The 14,161-nt window shown below is 50.7% G+C and overlaps 1 protein-coding gene across 2 annotated transcripts in view; it reads right to left on the bottom strand.

Moving 5' to 3' along the window:
• The window catches only part of FRMD4B (FERM domain containing 4B), a 199,495-nt gene that overhangs the window by 88,663 nt on the left and 96,671 nt on the right, over positions 1–14,161 (bottom strand). For both annotated transcript variants that reach the window (XM_081106188.1, XM_081106187.1), the window contains exon 5: positions 7,312–7,396. In XM_081106188.1, the coding sequence (XP_080962314.1) occupies positions 7,312–7,396 (85 nt within the window). The remainder of the gene's footprint in view (positions 1–7,311; positions 7,397–14,161) is intronic.

Genomic DNA, 14,161 nt, shown 5'->3' with positions numbered 1-14,161 from the left:
TTTTGTCAGGCAAGGCTTACTGAGATACAATATTAAAAGCACAATCCATAAAATGGGCTTCATCCAAACAAAAGCCTTCTAGTCTTTGAATGACATTAAGAGGATGGAACGCAAGCCACAATTGGGAGAAAATATTTGCAATCCATATAACCAATGAAGTACTTGTATCCAAAACACATACACTCTGAGAACTCAATACAAGGACACAAATAACCCAAAGAGATTGAGCAAAAGGCCAAACCTAAAGAAGATACACTGGTGGTAAGTTAGCACATGAGAGATGCTCAACCTCATACCTTATCAGGAAAATGCAAATTAAAGCCACAATGAGATACCACTGAACACTTACTGGAATGGCTAAATGAAAAAGACTGATTATGCCAAGTGTGGAAAAGGATGCGAAGGAGCTAGGACTCTCATAGACCGCTGGTGGGAATTTTGGAAAACAGTTCGGCATTACCTTAAAAAGTTACACATATATCTACCATATGATCTAGCCATCCCACTCCTAGGTATTTACCCATGACAAAAGAAAGCATGCATATGCTTACAAAGATTTATACACAAGTGTTCATAGTGGTTTTATCTGTAATAGTCCCCAAACTAGTACAATCTAAATGTCCATCAAGGAAACTAAGATGGCGGCATAGGTAAACACCGGAGATTGCTGCCTCGCACAACCACTTCAAAAATACAACTAAAAGACGGAACGGACATCATCCAGAACCACAGGAAGGCTGGCCGAGTGGAAATTCTACAACTAGAAGCAAAGAGAAAAGCATACCGAGACTCAGAGGAGTTGCGGTGCAGAAGTAAAATACAAAGGTGCGGAGGTGCATGCGGAGAGGGTTGGCAGCTGAGGACATGGTTGTCTTTTTCAATCAGGAGGGAGTCTCAGGCTCTGAGCTCCAGTTCCGGGTGAGTCTCTGAGGACCCAGACTCATACAGGAGAAGCGGGACTGTCTGGCATTGGTTGGAACTCGAGGGCAGCTTTCTCTCGGAGGCACTCGCAGTGATTGCCAGGACCTCTGAAGACAGGACTGAGAGCAGCCATACTGCTCGCTCTGCCCGCCCTGTTGATCCCCTGGGACCCCGCCCCGCCCAAGCTGTGCACGGAGGCTTTTGCGTATGAAAGGCCCAGCCCTTTGTAATCTGAAAATTACTTAAACTGCAGCTGCCCCAAGGTCCCAGGGCAACTTGCATCGCTTTACAGCTGGCTTCTGCTGGGTAGCCTCAGGCAGAGGCTATATTAGCACCTCCTTAGGTCTAAGAACCAGTGTACCCAGTGGTTAGAGTGGGACCATCCAATTACAACTCCTCAGATCCATAAGGGACACACTCAGGGGGCAGACTCAGTGAGCACCAAAGCCCCATTGAAGCAAGTCTTGCCCCAGAAGGGTGTCTTCAGCACAGAAGTTCTCCCACTGTAGACACAGCTGATTCTCACAGCCAATTGGCCTGGAGGTCAAATCCTCCCAGTGTTACCTACAACAATCAAGGCTTAACTACAACAATACTGTGCACAAAGCCCACAAGGGGGTGCACCAAGAGTGTCTACCTCCTTGGGGAGGCTGAGCCACTGGGCCCTAGAGGACACTTAGCACAGAAAGCCACTCTATCGACACAGCGAAGCATAAAAAATGCCGAGACAAAGAAACAGGACACAATGACAGAAATGGAGGAAAGCAAATTACTGGATATAGAGTTCAAAACCACACTTTTAAGGTTTTTCAAGAATTTTCTAGAAACCGCCGATAAACTTAATGAGACCCTCAAGAAATCTAGTGAGACCCTCGATGTTGTGATAAAGGACCAACTAGAAATTAAGCATACACTGACTGAAATAAAGAATATTATACAGAGTTCCAACAGCAGACCAGAGGATCGCAAGAATCAAGTCAACGATTTGAAGTACGAAGAAGCAAAAAACACCTAACCGGAAAAGCAAAATGAAAAAAGAATCCCAAAATATGAAGATAGTGTAAGGAGCCTCTGGGACAGCTTCAAGCGTACCAACATAAGAATTATAGGGGTGCCAGAAGAAGAGAGAGAGCAATATATTGAAAACCTATTTGAAGAAATAATGACAGAAAACTTCCTCTACCTGGTGAAAGAAATAGACTTACAAGTCCAGGAAGCGCAGAGAACCCCAAACAAAAGGAATCCAAAGAGGACCACACCAAGACACATCATAATTAAAATGCCAAGAGCAAAAGACAAAGAGAGAATCCTAAAAGCAGCAAGAGAAAGAAACTCAGTTACCTACAAGGGAGTACCCATACGACTGTCAGCTGATTTCTCAACAGAAACTTTGCAGGCCAGAAGGGAGTGGCAAGAAATATTCAAAGTGATGAATGCCAAGAACCTACAACCAAGATTACTTTACCCAGCAAAGCTATCATTCAGAATTGAAGGTCAGATAAAGACCTTCACAGATAAGAAAAAGCTAAAGGAGTTCATCACCACCAAACCAGTATTATATGAAATGCTGAAAGGTATCCTTTAAGAAGAGGAAGAAGAAGAAAAAGGTAAAGATACAAATTATGAACAACAAATACACATCTATCAACAAGTGAATCTAAAAATCAAGAGAATAAATAATCTGATGAACAGAATGAACTGGTGATTAAAATAGAATCAGGGACATAGAAAGGGAATGGACTGACTATTCTTGGGGGGGAAAGGGGTGTGGGGGGTGCGGGAAGAGATTGGACAATAATCGTGCACCTATGGATGAGGACAGTGGGTGGGGAGTGAGGGCGGAGGGTGGGGTGGGAACTGGGTGGAGGGGAGTTATGGTGGGAAAAAAGAGGAACCAATGTAATAATCTGAACAATAAAGATTTAATTAAAAAAAATGTCCATCAATAGGTGAATGGATTATTTCATGATATGTAAATCTATCAAATCATCACATCATATACCTTAAGCTTACAATGTTATATGTCAATCATCTATATACTAGTATATAAAACTCTAATATGCAAATAGAACGAATGGCATAACTTTAAAGATCATATAATTAAATATGTAAAGTCAATTATATCTCAATAAAGCTGTTAACAAACAAACAAAACTCTGCTCTTGCTGAGTCTCACACAATTAAAGCTGTATGCGTTCAGTGGACCACCCTTAATATTTTGGGAGCCTAAAGGAAGAGTAAAAATGTAGGTGCCCTAACCATAGCCTTCCCCCCTTTCCTCTCCAGGTCAGGCACCACCCAGCTTCCCTGGCCACCCTCAGATGTAGAGCTATATATATGGGCAGAAGAGGTCCTCCCAGCCCTGGAAGTAGGGGAGAGGGTCTGAGGTCCTGAGCACTGAGACCATAACCTGGGAGGCAGAGCTGGAGTTGGAGGCCTTTAAAGCTGTAAGGAGATAAGAACCGGGCATATTTAAAACTTATAGCAATGTGACATGGATGCAACATCCAAGCATGGGGTCATTTTTCTAGCAATTCATGTTTATTGAATTTTATGAAAGCAATCTTTCTTCAATGGATTGGATGCATTAAAAAAAAAAAAAAGATACTTGAGATACAAGATGGCAGCAGATTAGGTTGAAGCTACACTCACCTCTTCCCAGGACCAAACTGAAATTAAAACTAAATTATAGAAAAACCATTCTGAATCAGCAGAAAACTAGCTGGAGAGAAGCCTTGTCTACAGAAGAAGCCACACCAAGTCTGGCAGGAAGTGCAGAGGCACAAGAGGGTTGGCCGGGCTCCCACGGATGGCGGCTGAAATTTTGGAGGGATATCTCAGCTGCAGGAGGTTCCCCTTGAGAAGTGTGGTATCTAAACCCCAAGATGGGCTCCGCAGCCTAGAGCACCAGAACTGGAAAAGGTGCCCAATAGCATCTGTCTATGAAAAGCAATTGGGTTTCTGTCCACCAGGGAGAGATGGTTAGAGATGCAGGCACCTCTTAAAGGGCCAATGCACAAAATTTTGTTCCCAGCCACTCATCCTGGGCTCTGACAGAGGGAGGGCAGAGCAGATTAGAGCCACGTGCGGAAAGCATGGAGTTGGTGGCTCTGAGGAGCGAGCTGTAGGGTCAGCCACCAGGATCCCTGTGCTGAGTTATTCTCCCATACTGCAGAAGCCATCTTTCTCAGGCAGAGCATTCCCCTCCATGCAGCATCAGCCTGGGGGGGAAGCAATAGCCCCACCCACTGAAATGCCTCTCACCCCACCCTGTGGAGCTTTAGCCCTGCTGAGGAATACAGTTGAAGGTTCTTTCAGTGATTAAGCCTAACAGGAGCCTGCATGTGGAGGCAGATCTCTGGGTGCCTTGCGGCTTTTTCTGACTTGCCCTCAGGCCCAGTGCTGATAAAAGCCAGCCTTGGTGCATAGCTTGTCCTTTCCACATGCACCCAGGCCCACCCAGCAGAGGGAGCCACAAGCTGTGGATCGATCGCTGATAGCTCCAAACAGGTTGCCCAGGGCCAGTCACAGGCAGCATCTGACATAGGTGTTCACCAGAGTTCCTCTGCAAAAGCTCAAAACCATTACACCCAGTGGTCAGCTTTAACTGTATATGGCTTAAATGCTCCAATCAAAAGACATAGGGTAGCTGATAAGAAAACAAGACCCATATATATGCTGTCTTCAAGAGACCCACCTTAGAATGAAAGATACACACAGACTATAAGTAAAGAGATGGAAAAAGGCAATTCATGCAAATGAAAAGAAAAGCTGGTATAGCAATACCTATATCTGACAAAATAGACTTTAAAACCAAGGCTATAGTAAGATACAAAGGACAATACATAATGATAAAGGGAGAAATACAACAAGAGCATACAACCCTTATAAACATTTATGTACCCAACATAGGAGCACCTAAATATGAAAGCAAATCTTGATGGACATAAAGGGAGAGACTGAAAGTAATTCAGTTATTGGAGGTGACTTTAACACTCAGTTGACATCAATGGATTGACCTTCCAGACAGGAAATCAACAAGGAGAAGGCAGCCTTAAATGACACACTAGATCAAGTGGATTTAATTGGTATCTTCAGACCACATTTTAGAAAACAAAGCAAGTCTCAATAAATTTAAGAAGAGTGAATTCATATCAAGCATCTTCTCTGACCGTAATGCTATGAAACTAGAAATCAATCACACACACACACACAAAAACAAAATTGAAAAACACACAAAGATATGGAGGGTAAATAACATGTTACTAAACAATGAATGGATTAACAATGAGATCAAGGGAAAAAAATCAAATGATACCTTGAAATGAATGAAAATTAGAACACAACAACCCAACCTCTGTGGGTCAAAAGGCAAGCAGTCCTAAGAAGGACATTCATGGCATTACAGGCCTATCTCAAGAAACAAGAAAAAGCTCAAGTCACCAATCAAACTTGACACTTAAAGGAACTTGAAAAAGAACAACAAACAAAATGACTAAAAGGAAATGATAAAGATCAGCGCAGAAATTAACTAAATAGTGTTTTAAAAAAACAATACAAAGATCAATGAAACCAAGAGCTGGTTCTTTGAAAGGATAAACAAAATTGACAAACCTTTAACCAGACTTGTCAACAGAAAAAGAAAGAGGATTTAAATAAATAAAATGAGATATGAAAGAAGTAACAACCTGACACCAAACAAATACAAGGGCTTGTAAGAAATTATTATAAACAACTACATTCCAACAAATTGGACAATCTGGATGAAATGGATAAAGTCCTAGAAATATACAACCTTCCAAAACGGAATTAGGAAGAATCAGAGAATCTGAATAGACAGATCACAACTAGTGAAATTGAAACAGTAATCACAGAACTCCCCAAAACAAAAGCCCTGGACTAGATGGCTTCACATGTGAATTTTACCAAACATTTAGAGAAGAACTAACATCTACCCTTTTCAAACTCTTCCAAAAAATTCAAGATGAGGGAAGACTCCCAAGCTCATTTTATGAGGCTAGATTATCCTAATTCCAAAACCAGATAAAGACACTACAAAGAAAGAAAATTATAGACCAACTAGAGGCCTGGTGCACAAAATTTGTGCACTGGAGGGGGGGGGGTCCCTCAGCTCAGCCTGTGCCCTCTCACAGTCTGGGAGCCCTCGGGGGATGTCCGACTGCTGGCTTAGGTGGGGAGCAGGCCTAAGCCGGCAGTCAGACATCCTTAGTGCTGCCGCGGAGGTGGGAGAGGCTCCCACCACCACCGCTGCGCTCGCCAGCCGTGAGCCCCGCTTCTGGCTGAGCAGCACTCCCCGTGGGAATGCACTGACCACCAGGGCACACATCCTGCATTGAGCATCTGCCCCCTGGTGGTCAGTGCATGTCATAGCAACCGGTTGTTCCGCTGTTCCATTTGTATATATTAGCCTTTTATTATATAGGATATCCCTGATGAACATAGATGTTAAAATCCTCAACAAAACATTAGCAATTGATCCAGCAATAATTAAAAAGATCATGCACCATGATCGAGTCGAATTTCTTCTGGGGATGCAAGGTTGGTACAATATCCACAAATTGATAAACATGATACACCACATAAACAAAATGAAATATAAAAACCACATGATGCTATCAATAGATGCAGAAAAAGCATTTGATAAAATACAGCATTAAATAGATGCTGTATTTAAAGTGATAAAAACTCTCAGCCAAGTGGGCGTAGAAGGAATATACCTCAACATAACAAAGGCTATATATGACAAACCCAGGTCAACATCATACACAACGGGCAAAACTAAAAGTGTTTCCAATAAGATTGGGAACAAGACAGGGATGTCTGCTTTCACCACCCTTATTCAACATAGCACTGGAATTCCTAGCCACTAGAGACAAGAAATAGACAGAAAAGGTAGCCAGCTTTGTTGAATAAGAGTGGGGAAAGCAGACATCTCTGTCCCAAGGGAAACATTTTCCTCCTTTTTATGGCCGAGTAGTTTCCCACAGCCTGAGCCGCTGCCTCACCGTGCCTAACTCTGAGCAGAGGCTCTGAACAACCTGGGTGGGATTATGCTAAATGTGGGGACACTATGTTAGAAGGGCTTTCTGGCCTGACTCTGGGAGGCTGCAGGCGCCATCTGATGGCACCTCTGTCCTTCCCCTGGCGCAGCAGGTGCACGGAGGGCAGCTGACTGTGTGTGAACGTCCTCAGCACGCGGCTGGCTTCCCCGCTCAGAATTTCAGAAGAGCTGCCATTTGGGGGTGGGGGCGAGGCAGGAAGAGCCACAGAGAGATTATGGCCTTGTTCCATTTGGACAGGAAAGCAGAGGCAGCCCACGCCCCTCTCGCCCGCAGTCTGCCTGGAGCCGCCCGGGGAAGCGGGCCTTACCTTGTGCACACAGGACTTGGCGTTCAGGAAGAACAGCTCCACGGTGGTCCTGTCCTTTAAGAACGATATGCTCTCGATGTAAAATCTGAAAGACAGCAACAAGTTTGTTTCTTCAGATTCCTCCCCTTCTCCCAGCACGGCTTCATGTCCTCATTCATTTCCCCGAAGCACAGAGAGAATTTTGAGAAACCAAGGGTGCTCATGCTCCCCCCACTTGCCAAAGCCTGCAATCTGCTGCCTGTGGGTGAACGTGTGCACACATGCGGATCCCCTCGCTCAGGTGCTTTGCTGTCGGAGGATGAGTTACAGGGAACCCGCTGGGCCTGCGCTGTTTTTCGACACTCATTTGGGAGCTCGGGATACCCCGGGCAGCCTCAATCAGGCCGGTGAGGGCTGCGGGCTGAAGGCAGAGCGGGCTGAGTGAGCCAGTGTAGCTGAACCTTGAGGCCTGTGGCTCTCAGACCCGGAGGTGGGGGGGCCCACACCTGCCCAGACTGCCTACCCCCCAAGCAGGAGTTTCAGCAACACCCTCCTCCCCCATCTTCCCGTCTCCCTGCCGGGCTGGGCTTTCCCTTGGCTGGAGCCACACTCTCAGTAGTACTTGACCTTGGTCTTTTCTCCTGCCAATCGGAGCTTTGGGCCCCACTGCCCCTCCCCCCGCCCTGCTTCCTGGGCCTTTGCTGGTCAGTCTGGGTGGCCGCAGGTCCCCGGTAGGAGGGCTGAGAGCCCCTGGGGAGGGGAGGGGAGGGGACTCCTTCACAACTTCTGTGGTCAGAATCCAGACAGTGGGCTGGCGGGCTCTGGGGCGGGAGGGGCCGCGAGGCTCAGAGGTTGGGGCCCGCTGAGCAGTGCAGGGACACGCCCGCCCCAGGACCTTCCGGCAGTGCTGAGAGAGACCTTGCTCTCAGGCAGGGAGGGTCGGGATGAAGTCGCTGCCTGGCGAGCATGGCCTCAGCTCTGCAGGATCACGCAGGCCTCGGCCATCCCCCACCCCCCTCCCCACTCTTCAACAACAGCAAAACGTTTAAGAAAGAAATGCAAAGGCCATGGGAGACTTTATCACGGAGATGTAAAATCACCTGAAACATTCCACCTCTAAGGTAGAATCATCAGGAGAAGTTCCAGAAAGCCTGCTCTCCAGCGGAGGCCCTGGTGGGAGGCGGGACACACCAACCTACGACCCACGGAACCGCCTCTCAGCTGGGTCAGAGACGGAGGGTCAGAGGGTGGAGGGTCAGAGGGTGGAGGGTCAGAGGGCGGAGGGGAGGCCAAGGCTCCCAGCTGCAGCCAGAGGCGGGTCAGAGCAGGAGTCACGGTGGGGACCCAGCAGGAGGCCAATGCCCGGCCCCTCAGCTCCCTGCAGCCCAGGACCGGCCAGGTGGCGAGGTGCGTGGAGGCTTCTGGCTCCCTCGGCCTCTGAGTGCGCTGCCATCCCTCCCGCTGAGGAACCCGCAGCCCCGCAGCGGCGGCCAGGTGCCCGGCCAGGTGCCCGGAGCCTCCACCGGTGGCAGGTGCCTGGCGGTGCCCCCACCTCACAGATGCAGAAACAGTTTTAGAGCCGCGCCTACTGGCAGGGCAGGCCTCGCTTTGGGGCCCTGGGACGCCACAGACCCTCCTCCTGGCGGCCCTCGGCCACCCCCAGCCGCTGGGCTCCCTCCTTAGAGAGGCCAGAAGCCCAGCGCCCACGCCCACAGTGGCTCTCGCTGCGCAGAGCAGACCCAGGACCGGGGCGGACATCAGGTGAGAGACCTGGAAGTCGCCCACGAAAGGCCGGTCCTAGCGCCACGGGAGGTCTCAGTGGAAGGCCGCCCAGACCCAGCCATCCCTGCCCCCGTCTCAGGTCAGACGCAGAACGCGCCTCACTCTCCCTAATTCGTTTTTCCTTCCACTTCTAACCACTTCACTATATACTCTAGCAAAGAAGGCTGGTATTAAGAGCATAACCTCAAAGAATTTTCATACTAACAAAGTTCATAATATGTTCTTAATATTTAAAACCCAGTCATTCAATTTTTTTCCTTGTTTCCAACACTTTTTTGGTGAATTTGCGATTTATGTTTTAAATAAATAACGCCGGTTACAGCAAGAGTCACGTGCACAAGGCTAGATCCTGCCAGATTCCTATCTTCTCTGCGGCCTGGCTGGCTCGGTTTTCCTTCAATTCTCTTAGGTAGCCACATGGGTTCCTGTTCCCGGCAACCAAAGACTCCAAGTTCATAGAGGCCGTCCTGTGTGCCAGGGACAGCACACAGGACTCTGCATACAGCATTTCCTTCAGTGCTCAGGACAACCAGGTGCTGCAGTAGCACATTGCAAACCCATTTTACAGATGAGAAAACTGACATATTGAGCACCTTCTCCAAGCCATGTAGGTGGGGCCATGATTCCAGCTAAGGCCTGCAGACTTCCAGTCCATATTCCCAACAAGTATGACGCATGCTTTCCAAGCAGCAGTGCAATGCACAGAACACGGACACAGTGAAGGGGGGCCCAGGGCGGGATGCGATGAGCTCAGCTGTGGCTCGGGAGGGAGAAGCTGCCAAACTGAAATGCAGAGGAGTAAGTGTCGTGGGACAGTTGAGCCGAGCCTTAAAGAATGCATGAGCTCACCAGGTAGCAGGGAGGAAGGCCCCAGGGGAGGGCACGTTAGCCAGACCGTCCTTGCTGGTCTGTGAGAATTTAAGGAACCAGAGCAGGGAGCTGGGCGGCTGAGCCCAAATCAACTGTGGCTTATCCCGCTCTGAATGGACATCTTTGTGCTAGAAGCTGGGCTCACCTTGCCCCCGAGGCCCAGGCCCTGGGCTGCCGGGTTCCAGCGAGCAGGCCCCCACCCCGTTCCCCCTGCTTTCTGCCGCATCCGGTTACCTGCCCCCTGAATGCTCAGTCCCCTCTCTCCCTCAAGGGGACCATGGTCATGACCTCGCATTTCTGGACGGTCCTCTGGGAGACCAGCTCCCAAGGGCACCCATCAACACCCACCAGGGGTGGAAACGAGCTCTGGGGCCTCTTCGCCAAGGGAAACGGACTCTCCCAGACCAGCACATAAAGCCTTTGTTTCGGCGTTTCTGGCAGAAGGATTCTGTTTCCGCCCCGCGCTGTGGCCTCCCCCCGGGGCTCTGTGCTGGGGAAGCCCAGGTGACGTGTCAGACTCAGAACAAGCCCAGGCTTTCTGGCCAGGGTAGGACTATGTTTTGGAGACGAATCTCACGCAGCGTAACGAGTGTCATTTCTTGAGAAGAGCCTTTGCGTGGGGAGGTTGTGTCTCCACTTGTCATGCTCCTCCATTGGCATGCTCCCCCTTTCCTGACGGGACAGGTGCTCACCTCATCCCTCCTCAGTGATAGCAGCACCCACCTCTATGACGTGCAGAGATGGCTTGGCGGGGGCAGACCTGTCAGCCAGATGACCGCACCTGCGTGTCACAGGCCGAACACTGCTCGCTGGGCACGGGCTGCCCACTAGCAGCCTCTTACACGTGGGTGGCCGGTATTTCCATCGGCGGCATGTGCTCATCGTGGTCAAAGTCGGCACCGTGGATTTGAGGGGATGCTGATTTGAACCCCAGCCCCAACACTGATGGGCCGGGGGGGCCGGGGGCCAGCTGCTTGGCTCTCCCACAGGAGGAGGGAGCCGCTGTTCTGTGTCCACAGCGATGCCGCTGCGCCCGCCGGCGAGTGCTGGCGATTCGTGCTGTGCTGTGTTATCTCTCCCGAGGGACTGTGACAGAAGGTGTGGGCTTAGCTGGGAATTCCTTTAAAACCTTATAAAAACAAGAACGGAAATTCCAGGTATCTTTCCTAAGTTCTCTTTCAAGGAAGCAAAATGCCACGGAAGCGCCCATTTAACACAGACCAGGAAAGCAGTGCTAACAAAGCTGCTCTGACCAGCTGCGGCTTTCCTTCCCCACGGAGCGTGGGTTCTTTGTGTGCCAGGCTTTGCTGTGTGCGAGTGGCCTCTCAGACAGGAGTGGACGCCTTCTAACCATGTTCAGTTTGCGACCGGCGTCCAGGGAGGGCAAACTTAAAGGCCTCATTCCAGGTGTCACTCAGCCCCTGTGGGTGATCGTGGCCACCCCTGCGGCCGCCTGCGTAGGTGGCCTTCGGTGAGATCCTGACCCACGCTCTGCGCGGGAGGCCTGCCCATTGCTGCGAAGGCCCTGCAGCCGGAGCCTCCCTGTGATGCCGCAGAGAGCGGTGTAATTGGAGCGGGTGCCGCTCCCTGCAGGCTGCTGAGCTGCGAGTCCCGTCCGTTCCCTTTCATCCCTGGGAGAGCACAGTCTCGGGAATCCCCTGCCAGAAACTTCCCCAAGTCCGTCTGTCCGCCCGCCCATCTGCATTTCTGGGCACAGCAGGAGAAGGGGCCCTCGGGGAGCCTGCAGGAACCTGCCTGCTCGCTCCAGGAAGGGCTGCCGGCCCAGGGAGGCACCTCGCTGTGACCTGCCCCAGAGGAGGGGCCAGGGTGAGGGGTCAGGGTCACAGGTGATTCCAAGTGCTTGCTTCTTCCCTTCAAAAAGGCAAACCAGCCTGCTCCTCGGTGCAGAGGAAAGCAGGGAGGGCGCCCAGAAGGAGGTAGGGAGGGGCAGGAGGGAGAGTAGGCTGGATGGGGAGGTAAGGGCAGGCCTGGGGAATGAGGATGAACAATGCGATCCCCACCCCCAGTGCAAAGTGAACGGGTCAGCCCCCAGCCAGACAGTCCGACACCCCAAGTGGATCCCATGACGAATGTTTCACCCACTGACCGTGTGGGTGGAGGCGGTCTCGGTTATTTACACCCTAAACATAGTTAGCGTTTACCAAGGGCTACCTTACAGGCTAACCCTAACCTCTGACACCCGTCCCCCAGGAGACAGGCCACGGGGGCAGGGTGGGGGGGGGAAACATTCAGTCCAGCTGCTGTCACTCTTCTATGTAGGCATCTCCTTAAAAAGCAAGTCACAGAGTAACAGCAGCTAATTAAAAATATGAAAGCTAATATAAAACCAACATCGGCCACCCATGTGTAAGAAACTGCTAGTGGGCAGCCCATGCAGGACTGAAAGCCGTTCCCACCATCCTTCTAGCCCAGCCGTGGGCAAACTACGGCCCGCGGGCCGAATCCGGCCCGTTTGAAATGAATAAACCTAAAAATAAAAAAGACCGTACCCTTTAATGTAATGATGTTTACTTTGAATTTATATTAGTTCACACAAACACTCCATCCATGCTTTTGTTCCAGCCCTCCGGTCCAGTTTAAGAACCCATTGTGGCCCTCGAGTCAAAAAGTTTGCCCACCCCTGTCTAGCCGGATGAGCACTGCGGACATCGTGCCCTTTCTTTCCGTCCGGCTCCGTGATGCAGTCATGGCGCATCCTGCTGGTCTCTGCTCCGCTTCCCGGGGGCACTGCCAGCGCCTTCCATATTCTCCAGGGTCTTCACCTGTCGGGCTGTATTCCATGTATTTGTTCTCTTAAAAAATCAGGCTCCCCTAGCCGGGTTTGCTCAGTGGATAGAGCGTCTGTCCGCAGGCTGAAGGGTTCTGGGTTCCATTCCAGTCAAGAGCACGTACCTCAGTTGCAGGCTCCATCCCCAGCCCTGGTCGGGGCATGTTCAGGAGGCAACCAATCGATGTGTCTCTCTCACATCGGTGTTTCTCTCTCTCTGTCTCTCCCCCTCCCTTCCACTCTCTAAAAATCAATGGGAAAATACCCTTGGGTGAGGCTTGACAAAAGAAATATTCAGCCCAATGATGGTCATGATGCTTCCTTGAGTTAAACTCTTTCTTTCAGCCCAATGTTCCAGAACCAGGCAGGGGGCGCTGGAAAGGCTCCCAACCATCTTTCAAGGATGCTGTGTGCAGCTCCTCCAAAAGCAAGGTGGCCCCCCACTTCCTACCAGAACTCCCACTCACGTGGGGCATCTCAGGCCGGAGGGCCACAGTTGCCTATGCTTAGGGGCACCTCTTACAGCCCCAGGGCAGAGAAAGGCGACTGGGAAAGAGAAGGGGAAGGGGGAGGAGAGAGGAAAGACCAGAGAGAGGAAAAAACAGCAGGAAGTACTCAGAAGAATGGGGTGGAGGATGCCCTGCTTTTGGCTTTGTGTGCGGCTGGGTGGTACCAACGCGAGCTACCTCCGCTTGCCCTCCCCGGGTTGGGGGCAGGGGTGGGGGAGGGGGAAGGTTTCCCCGTGAGGTCACGCCAAGTCCCCAGTCTCCTATTTAAATGCTTGCTCACTCAGTGCCAAGCTCTTCAAATGCTCACATCTGGGCTGCATTACAAAGAGGCCCATGTGTTTGGGAAGTTAATTTACAGCAGCAGATAACGAGGCCGGCCTGGAGAAGTCCCCCAGCACCCGGGGGGTGGGGACTCGGGCTACAGGAATGATGGGGCGCTGTGCGCTGTCTCCTGCAGGACTTAGCACACGCCCCTGAGATGGTGTAACTGACGGAGAGACGTGGTTCGGTGGAGGGAGAGCCAGGTGCCCTCATCCTGACTGTTCTCTCCTCCACGCAGAAGCAGCCTGTTTCTGAGCTGCTCCCCGCATCCCGGGCTGGCGGCCAGATCAGACCTCCCGCGTCTGCAGGACCCAGTGCTGAGCGCGGGAATCCCTGAGACAACAGTTAGCCCAGGGCCTGGTCCCGGATTAATGCTACGTTTCAATAGAAAGTTCTGGAGAGCAAGTCTGTAGGGTGGTTGCCTTTTTCACAGATGCTACAGTGAAAGATGTGCTATTTTATTATGTTTGCATAATACTTTGCAAAAGCATTTTGTTGGTATCTCCTGATCTCTCTTTACTTCTCACACCCGACCTGCCCCAGCCCACGTCCACCACTGGCAGGCACTGCGCCAGAATCCGGGCCAGGCCGTGGTGGGCCG

The sequence above is a fragment of the Myotis nattereri genome (genome assembly GCF_964212035.1).
Source record: "Myotis nattereri genome assembly, chromosome: 14".
NCBI lineage: Eukaryota > Metazoa > Chordata > Mammalia > Chiroptera > Vespertilionidae > Myotis > Myotis nattereri.
This window is presented reverse-complemented; position numbering and strand designations above follow the sequence as displayed.